This window comes from Semicossyphus pulcher, unplaced genomic scaffold (genome assembly GCF_022749685.1).
Source record: "Semicossyphus pulcher isolate SPU_LCO1_2020_fin unplaced genomic scaffold, fSemPul1.0.p SCAF_7, whole genome shotgun sequence".
Lineage (NCBI taxonomy): Eukaryota > Metazoa > Chordata > Actinopteri > Labriformes > Labridae > Semicossyphus > Semicossyphus pulcher.
In genome coordinates, this window is record NW_027211748.1 from 20177934 (window position 1) to 20188142 (window position 10209).

The 10209-nt window shown below is 42.1% G+C and overlaps 1 protein-coding gene across 1 annotated transcript; it reads left to right on the top strand.

The window, feature by feature from the left end:
• The first annotated feature begins 968 nt into the window (after positions 1–968).
• Positions 969–10031, top strand: LOC138611033 (E3 ubiquitin-protein ligase ZNRF1). The gene is made up of 5 exons (XM_069683911.1): positions 969–1724; positions 3946–4041; positions 4127–4232; positions 6598–6699; positions 7399–10031. Exons 1-4 carry the CDS (start codon positions 1208–1210, stop codon positions 6653–6655), a joined length of 777 nt encoding a protein of 258 aa, XP_069540012.1. The 5' UTR covers positions 969–1207; the 3' UTR covers positions 6656–6699; positions 7399–10031.
• The last annotated feature ends 178 nt before the right edge of the window (positions 10032–10209 follow it).

A 10209-nucleotide genomic window follows, 5' to 3' on the forward strand; every position in this document is an offset into this window, starting at 1 on the left:
CTGAACAAAGGTGTCTTCTGGTGTATGATGTTACCGTTTGATGTACTGCAGTCTTGGCATCTATTTTAGACGCCTATTGGGCTACATGTAGCACTTGATTTACTGTAAATTTCCTCATAGGAAGCAGCTGCTTGGTCACTCGGTCGGCTAAAGAGAGCTGATTGGTCAGTATTAGTGTGTACTTTTTTTTTTACCGTAATGGCACGTATATTGGTGTCAAACTTTAAATGATCGAATATCACGCTGTATGGAGGTTGAAAAGCTTAGGAAGATAAATCAGTAAACCATTGTAAACCACAGTAAACCAACATTCAACATTGTAGCAAGACATGGTGCAGATGTAATATTGTAAAATAAAATAAAATAAAAAAGACAATTTTTCAATAACTTCAGAGAAAGGTAGGTAATAAAATCACATTTCTTTTAAAAATTCCTGTAGAATAAAAACACAGCACATTTCTTGCTGTTTATAATGTGGATAGACTCAAAGTATTTCTAAAAATTCAATTCTGAAAGGTTCAAACGATGGGCGAGACCTCGAGAATTTCGCTTTATGAATGTGAAAGTTGAAAGTTCGCTGAACTTTCTGTTTTTTGTTTTCATAGTATAGTATTACATCTTTAGCTTCCAACCTAAGTAAATGATCGGTTTGAGTGTCAAATAGTCCTCTTTTTTTCCAGCATCCTGATGTGTTCTGACATTCATAAAATAAATATTTCGTTGTTTCTTCATTTTTATTTTTTTTATCTTGAGACACATTTATTAGTGGGATAATAAGTATGTACAATTTTGAAGTGTAATTCTTTGAATTTGTTGGGGATAACAAATGTACATGGGGAGAACCCATGTTTGATGCTTTGATTGCAAACTGCTCGGTTGACATGTCAGTTGACACGGTGACGTTACCGTAACTGCAAGTGTACGGCTCAAAGGAGGAACTGAAATGCTCTACTTCCGCTGCAGCAGCGACAACGGGCACGTCAAAAGAGAAAGGAAAATGTGGACAGTAAGGACAAATTGAGGCCAGAGAAGGAACGTCGAGCTAAATATATGTTATTCGTTGAGTTAAGTTGCCAGGCAGTCGTTATTATTTAAGGTTCCCTGACGAATATTTGACAGTTAAAGGGGTCGTTTCGAGGTTAACTCGTCCCCTTGTTCTGTGCTGGTTCGCTTTGAGGAAGCAGCTCGTGGCCTGCTAACTTTAGAGATGGGCACGAGAGCGAGTCGCCTACAGGAAGACCCGGTTCCCTCTGCTTTTGGAAAAGATGGCACAAAGCGGGACTCCTATCGGCGACCCCGCTGTACCAGGCCCACCAGTTTAATGGTGGACTTTTCGGTGAGCTTCGAGGACACAGAGGCCAACCAGAGCCGATCAGAGGAGGGTAGCGACTCGGACCTCGGGCAGCATGGGGCGAGCGCCGACGGCAGCCCCGCTGACCACCACAGCCTCAGCCAAGCGTCACCTGCGGACGACAACAACAGCGAGGGGAAACCCGAGGATGAGGGGAATTTAAGCCCAGAGCCTCCCGTGGTGGTAGCAGAACATCAGCCCGGAGAGGAGACAGGCCGCACGCCCCACCGCACTTTTTCCGAGCGGCTGCCCGGGAATCGACACTCTTCCGCCCGCAGCGTCGGGGCAAGATCCGCCCGGGTCCGAGGCACACACCAGCGGCCGGTGTCAGAGGCTTGGATCGGCCTTTACCGTGTTAACAATCGTCATGGAAGTAAGTTAACATATTTAAAGCACTATTGCAGTCATAATTTTAATACATTTTAAATGTATATTATTTGTCTTTAAAGATTGCACACGCCATCCTAATTGTCTGGTCTCATGTTGTATTTTTTATTTTTTATTTAACCTTTATTTAAACAGGAAAAATGGTGTATAGTGTCCTGGCAAAGACAGGCAGCAGCACATTAACAAAGTTTCAGACAAACAATGAGCAGCCATACATACAAACATAACACAGAATACATGACTATACTTTAATAAAAGTCATGAAATAACAAAAAACAGTCAAACTCTGCCTAAAACAACCACAATCAGAAATATATCAAGCAGAACATCTACAGCCAGATGTGTCTGCCTCCAAGTTATTCAAAATCACCTTTAAAAGCATCCAATGAGACAAGTTCCTTTTGTTCCAGGTGTTTTTTGTAATTTGTTCCACCTAAAGGGAGCAGCAAACTTAATTGCTTTTCCCCAAGTTTAGTTCTGACCTTTGGGACAGACAGTAAGAACAGGTCCTGGGAGATTGTAAGCTCCTGCACTCTTCTGACTGATGTAGTTTAGAAGGTACGAGGGAAGCAAAATAGACTTGTAAATAAGAAAACGCAAGGGTTCTAGTCTACGTGTGGACACGGTAGACAATCCAACTTGTGCACACAGCAAACAGTGATGAGTGAGGGCTTTAAAATTGGTGATGAACCTGAATGCTCCATGATACACAGTGTCCAGAGCTTGTAAGCTTTGAGAAGACAAACATAAAAATAGTCTAGCACAGATATAAAAGTGTCTTTTTTCAGATTTCAAAGAAAGGCAGGATTTGATTCTGAAGTAGAAACCCAGTTTAAGTTTTAATCTTTTCACCAACTGCTGAATATGTGGTGTAAAAGAGAGATTCATCAATTAGAATACCAAGATATTTGTATTGTGACACAGACTTAATCTGTGACCCTGAAAAGTGGAGGTTGAAGGAGGGTTTAGTGGCCTTGATTTTGTATTTGAGAACAGCACGACTCTACTTTTATCTGCATTTAAAACAAGATTAACAACAGATTATATAAATGTTGTTGAAAAGTGTTAAAAGCAAGACGTGCATTTTTCAGAAGTTCCTTGGAAGCAATGAATGCATCGGAGCTTGCCAATGTCTGCACAATTAGATTGCTCAATACCTAAACAAATATTACGAAACTTGGGGTATGACTGTGTATGTGGGACAGCTGATGTTTAACTCAGAAGTGGGTGACGTGTGTTCAGAGAAAATAATTCCCCAGTATTATGGGAATGAGTCAAGTTCTAGGTAGGGAAGCCGTAATAGTACAAGAAAGTCAGATCGCTTTTTAAGACTGTTTAAATTGTACCCTTACTCAATGACATTTAGCCTCACATCACATCATGAATATTGTATCAGAATATCTCCCAGTGGAGGTTTTAATCTACCAAGTCTGAAATTAATATGGATTATTTGGGGAATTTACATTCCTGAACAGATAATCTCTTTTCCCGTGCCTGCATGTGGACTACAATCATCAGAGAACCTATTGTATGAAGCAGGGAGTTATGGCATAAAACTCGAAGTGGTGACATACGAGCTCTTTCGTATCACAAGGCCATGCGTTGACAGCGGCTGTCAGTGGTAAATCCTGCAGCATGCGAAAACATTAAGTAACCAGTGACCTTTGCGTTAAAAATACGCTCTTCTACAATCTAATACATTGAAACGGTCGGCGGTGGTGGTCCTGTGACAGAACACGTAAAACTGGAGCCAAAACACAACAGTGTGTTGGGTTTCCCAGGCCAGCCCTCTAGCAAGTGTAGGGAAATGGGTCACAAATTCACATGCCCGCTCACTGCTGGCAGCCGCTCATAGATGGGGGGAGAATGTAGGGCAGCGAGGCGCTGCATTTGCCCGTCTGTCTCATCTACTCATGGCTCTTGCACAGGCTGTCTCTGCCGGTGTTGTCACCGCTTTGTGTGTTGCATACACTCAGATAAACTATTTTGGGTTACACTCGAGGTAACATCATTCACACTTTCCACCACAGGGCCTTCGCACTGACTGATTGTGTTTCGCTCTGCTCTTACCAAGTCAGCCTGTGTAATCTAGATGTCCGCACACAGCACTTGTGCTCGATGCGACGCACACATCATCCATCATTTATATCTCGCTGTGTGACACAGTGTGTTAATCTCAGCCCTGTTTGTGTCTCTGCTCTGCGCAGATATCCGCTGTCCTTTCTGCTCAAAGCCTTTCCCTGGGGGTCGGATCGAGGATCACCTGTTGAGCTGCCTCACGTCCCCTCCCCTACCTTACAACAGTAAGTGTCACATCACAGAAATACCCCCCCAAATGTTCTTTTTTTAAAGGCTGAAAACACTCATGGTTGCTTTGTGTGTGTACAGCGGATGTGCTCAGTAAAGACAGCGGAGAGTGCTCCATCTGTTTGGAGGATCTGGTACAGGGGGAGACCATCGCCAGGCTGGCTTGCCTCTGCGTCTACCATAAGAGGTAAGAAAGTTCAGTTGATGTATTTGCATTACAATAAAACATAGAGCGATGCAGGATAAAGAAATGCAAACGAGTGCGGGTGATATTAAAAACAGGGCAGGAAAAGTGTGTTAAGCTTTTTCAAGATCGGAAACAATGTGGTAACGAGGATAAGGATTTTGGAAAATAAGCAGGCAAAGGTTGCTCTGTCTGTACCAGCGATCATAACACTTCACAACCCAGATAATTACAGACCCATTGTACTTTTCCATGATATCATGTTCTTAAATGTGATCTTGACAACCGCTGCGCCAATGTACTGTCATTACGAATCATTATTTTGAACACCAGATAAAATAGATTAGAGAAGTTTAAGTGTAAGCAGAAACGTGTCCACTTTATGTTGTAAAAAAAAGTTTGTATTATTTTCAGAGCTTCCACAGCTGTGACAGTAACTGCATCATCATCGCATTTTTATTAGACGTACAGAAACATAAAGTCAGATAGCGAAATCTTTGGCAGGTGTTGTGAAACTTAGAAATAATTGAGCCCGTGACATGTTCAACACTTTTGGTTTTTCCCAACTTCCAACAAGCCTGTGGTTCCCTATAATGTCTGCTTGAAAGAGTGAAACTTGACTTGCTGAGACTTGAATTTACCATGATTAGGTAATCCATCATAGTCAGGTGAAGACCCAGCCTGCTATTTTCATTTGTCATGATAATTGCGTGTTCGAGCAGTTGTGTTTTAATTGGTTTAAAAAATCCACATGATTTTTTCCACACGGCCATAAAATTACCCCGACAGCAGTAAAAGACTGATGTCTGACTTTGATGGAAAACCTGCAGAGAGAAAGTTGAAACTTGGTATTTAAACGAAGTTGCAACACAAGTCATGCCCAGAAAAAGCACACAATATGTTTCTCTTTTTGTTTTGTTCATATGAGCGTTTAGTTTTGCACCACAGTGTGTAGGTGTGGCTGTTTGGCTGTAAGTGACATTCTGATCCACCCAGTGGAGCAACTGAGATTTGGAAAAAGGCTGGAATTTAGGAATCTAGAAGATGACAGAGCTGAAAACTATCTGAACAGAACATGTTCACCCATTTTACATAAGGAGGGTTATGCTTTTACAATACATGTGTTAATCAGTGAAGAGATGCAAAAGATGATTATTTATTGTCTTGATTATCTGATTGGTGTATAAAATGTCACAATTTCCTACACCGCAACATGATATCTTCAATTTTCTATTTAAAGTTGAAATCTTGAAGATCTCAGTTTCGTTCTCTTTGGCCGCACCTATGATGATAAATGGTAATTGCGTGAGCAGACTTCCCAGATATCCAGACAGTGCTGCATGTGTGACGTCCACGGTTGGCTCCGGTTGTAACTCTTGATTTTCCTCGCTGACGGTCGCTTTCCTTTTCAGACTGTTTGCTTCATCTGAGCGTCCAATTTGTTTCTTTTTCTTTGGATTTTCACTTATTGTTGAAGTTGTATCTGTAGTCATCGATCTTTTCTTTGTTTGTTCAGCCATAGTAGATTACTGTTTACTCGCAACACTTGCAGAGACCGGAAAAGCAGCCGCTTAGCTCCGCCTACCCTCTCTGGCAGACCAACCACTGCTGGCTGATGGAAAACGCGTCACTAACTGGGCGCTGCCTGTGATTTTTTTCTGTGAAAGTCACCACAGACACCCAGTCTGTAATACTACAAATGCAAAGGCTTTCATCAGTGGGCCATAGGCTCAATCACCATCGTGTTACCTCATTCGGCGATAGATGGTGACTTAACAGACATTTATTTACTGTTTATATTTTTATCAGTTGTCTTTTATTTTCATTGGTATGTTTCTCTCTTGTTTTTTTCCCATATATATATTTGAATGTCTTTTGATACCACCTTATTCAGTGTAATGTGCTCTAGAAATAAGCTTTACTTCCTTCCGTGTTTTGTTCCACTAAAACCTAAACATACTCCATTTACTGTCAGACAAGAGAGACATACTTATATTTGAGAAGCTGCAAAATTTTGTTTTGCTTAAAACATGTCTTAATATAGGATATCAAAAACATTTTTAGAGCACTTTGTCAGTCCACTCGGACTACGTACGGACTAATGGTTTAAGGTTTTTATTAGTGGTTGAGGCAAATATAAACACATCAAATGTGTTATCTCTGCTCCTGTTGCATTTAAAGAGCCCTTTGCCTCGTTTACAACCCGCCACAGTGATTACATTCAGTCTGCTTTCACTGTCAATAAGTGGATCAAGTCATTTGGGAGATACCACATAAACACACACAATGGATGGTCTGGCACATTAACATGAGTGGATCAGAATCTAAAGTCTTTGTTTCCTCCTATCTCTGATCTTTTTCTCTGTAGCTGCATTGATTCCTGGTCCAAGGTGAAACCCTGCTGCCCCGAACATCCCTTCGATTGACTCGCAGGTCACATGTTTTCTGCACAGTGACCAACCCGACTCAGGTATGCAAATGTGTGGAAATGCAAGTAGCTTTAAGTTCAAACATCTAGAAAGATGCTAGAGCTGCACCTTTTAATTATTTTCATTACGTCCCTTTGCTAAGCCCCTCCCTTGAACGGCCACTGTCCAATCCTACGTTAGCAACCGTAACTAGGTTGGGAGGCCTGTCAAGCTTTCAGAACGAGGACACCGACAGCAGATGTCCAGATGTACACTGCTGTACAAAAACATTGTTGTTCTTGTATATGATCCTTAACATGAATTGTCAATACGTGGGGTGCCTGACGCTTGCATTGGGACCGTCGAGCTTTTGCCTCGATTTTTACGTCCTCTTCTTTCTCAACACTCTGCTGACACATTATATTCTGGATGTAGCTTTCAGATGTGTGTTGTCGTCCTTTCTGTCGACCTCTCTCTGAAATTTGGGAACTATTTGTCCAGAAGTTTGCTATTATTTCCCTTAAACATCTCTCACTGTTAAAGTTGAAAACGGCATAATATTTACAAGCGGTGCGAAAGCTTGACAGGCGTAGCAACAGTAACCGAGGGGGGCGGGACTCAGCAAAGGGTCAGTTGTACAATCGTTTTGTTAATCAAACTACAGGAAATTTCCCACAATCTAAAGTGATGACTTCAAATGTATTTTCTTTCATTTTTTAATTTCAGTATGCATAACACTCTGTTCCTTTCTGCCCTTACAGGAGACTACACTGAATCCCAATAAAATCCCAATAAAAATGTGTATTAGAACAAACAAAAGCCCACTGTCCCTCTCAGACGCAAACCTTTTATTTGAGTGGAGAACAGACGATCCTAAGAGGAAGCTCCAAGTTAGCGACACCCGGCGGATCAGTCCATTCGAACTTGGTCTTGGACATTTCGAGCCAGCCACTCCGTCTAATCTGCGGCTCAGACTCTCGTTGGAACAGACGTGGAGGAGGTTCCCTTTCTTTGTTACAAACTTGGCTTGAGTCTGCGGATTATAAAAAAAACACATGTCAGATAAATGTTATCATCCCAGAACGATGGAACTCTGCCCAGAAAGATCTTGAAATCGGGGAGGAACATAGAAAAAAAGGTCGTCTGAACTGTGACTGTGGATCCTCTCCTGTGTGTTTTATCTCCCTCCAGACGGGATTGGTCATTTTATCAAGTATTTTGCAGAAAGAGTATTGTTCCACGTCAATCATTGGATGAATGTTTTCTTTCCTCGGCTTACCCCAAATGAACCAACCTCACACCGAAAGCGTGACCTGTAACCAGACAAGCTTTATTTTGAACTAGCTGGAGGTTGAGGGCTTGTTTTTTGGGGAATGGGGGCTGCTGTTATTTGATGTTTCACTTTTTTTGTTACCAGTAAACATTTCAGGGGAAGTTTGGGGGCTAATTGTTTTTCTGAGTAGGTCAGTTTTCTTGTAGGTGGTTTGTTAGCTCTGAGTTTAATGTGCTGCTACTTGCTGAGTGTTCAGGAGGGTTGTAGGTATTTCATAGGGCCATAGTAGCGCCGGTGTTGGCACCGATATGAGCACTTTTATCCCTCAAGGCTGATTTCTTTTTTTCACATAAGGTCTGGGATAAGGTTGTGTGTGTGTTAGCGAGTGTATGCGTGCGTTCAGATGATGACTCGGGACAGGAAATGTCCTCATGAGCATGTATTCTACAGAAGTGTGTGTGGCTTTGTGTGTGTGTTTACTGTAAATGGCCCAGAAGTCTGCTTGGTCAAGCGGGTTTTAATTCGTAATGCTAGTTTGTTACTGCAGTCACGCTGGCGAACATCCTGTTTCATGGGGCATTGGTACGCAACATGGAGGCGCATGTGGTCCCGTGTGAACTCGGAATGCGGTTTGGGTGTTTTTGTCCCACTACCCCCCCCCTCCTTCCATTTCAATCTCTGGGGTGTAGTTCGGATTTTTTGGGGGCCAGATCCCAAGCGACAGTTTGGCCATCTGGTTATGTTAAAGCCAGGCCGAGGGGGATACACGGACGGATGGATCGAGGGATATATTTTTGGGGGCATGTTTACACCATGTGGCGTCCATCTCTCTTTCCAATACTAGAGGCTACGGACAGCTGATGGTAAATTATTACATAACCAGCCCCTCCCCCTTTCCCCTTTTTTTTTTAAAACTTTTAACGGATTTTAGATATTATATCACCACATTATGATCCTGATTATTGCTAAATGTGTTAAACGGCTTTCCTTTGCCTTTCGTGTGTGTGTTGATTGCCTTTGGCTGGTGAGGGGGTTTTAGTGTGGGCAGGTTTTTGTAGTGTTTTTTTTTTTTAAGGGCTGAACTGAGGCGGAAGCCCGACAAGAAAAGGCTGCTCAGCAGATGCTGTCTGATACAGGTTGCACACGGGCCGAGAGGGGGGAAGTGGGAAAGAACAAAAACATGAATTGATTGCTTTTGCTGCCTGCTCAAAAAGGTGAGTCTGTTCCATGTGTTTGAATCTCTGCGCTAACAAGCCGTATGGATCAGCTAAGAGGTCAGCCCAGTGCACAGATTTCCTACAGGCTGAGGTCAGTCACCCCAGCCTCTCTCTTTTTCTTTTAGCAGTCTGAGGTGCTACGACTTGTCCCGCCACTAGAGGGCAGCCCTGTGCATGTTTCCCCCTTTTTTCTTTTTTTTTTCTGTATTGGAGAATATAGAAAAATAATGCCAAAAGTCTGTCTGTGCATCGGGGGCATTGAGTGAGAGAGTGAGGAAGAGGACGTGTATTGATCATTAGATGTTACATTTGTTGTGGTGATAAGTTGTGTATTGTATACTTTGGCTGGGAGGGGCAGGGGTGTTGTGAGTGTGTGTGTGCGTGCGTGTGTGTGTGTGTGTGTGTTTGGGGGGTTTTAGTAGTGGCGGTTGGGTTGTCCATAAAGATACTAGACAATCTAAACCCTCACATTACTCTTATTACTTTCTTACCCCCTCTAAGCTGTGTGGTGCAATACCTCAATTTTTATTAATGCTAACTAAACGCTCTGTGTGTAAAACGGCTCCTCTCCAACCGCGGACGGTATTTTGTACACATCCTCGGCTTTTGAACCGCAGGGTGCTGATCCCCTGTCTGCCCCGTGTTTGAGGCTGATGTGTTAGACGAGAATGTTTTTCAAAGAGTCACCACAGCGGTATCTGCATCCCCATGATATGGACAATCTGCCTTTACTCTGGTATAAAAAACAAATTGAATTTTATTTATTAAATTGTAAATATGTAATGCAATTCAAGAAAATGGCTTGGTCTTTGTCTGTTCAATATACTGTTTCTAAGCTCCGATCTTTTGTATGTCTCAGAAATTGTTTTTATATGTATTTTTTACAATAAATATGTGTGAGAGACGTTTTGTCAGTGTCTGTTTTGTGTTTTTAAGTGTCAATGATGCGTTTGTGGTTGTCGGTAACGTTAAAGGCACCATATTTTATTTAATGATTGACAGACTTAAAACCGAAATACCTTTTTAATTCCGGTGCAGAAAGGTAAAGTAAAGGTAATGCTTCTTTCCTCTGATTAGATCAA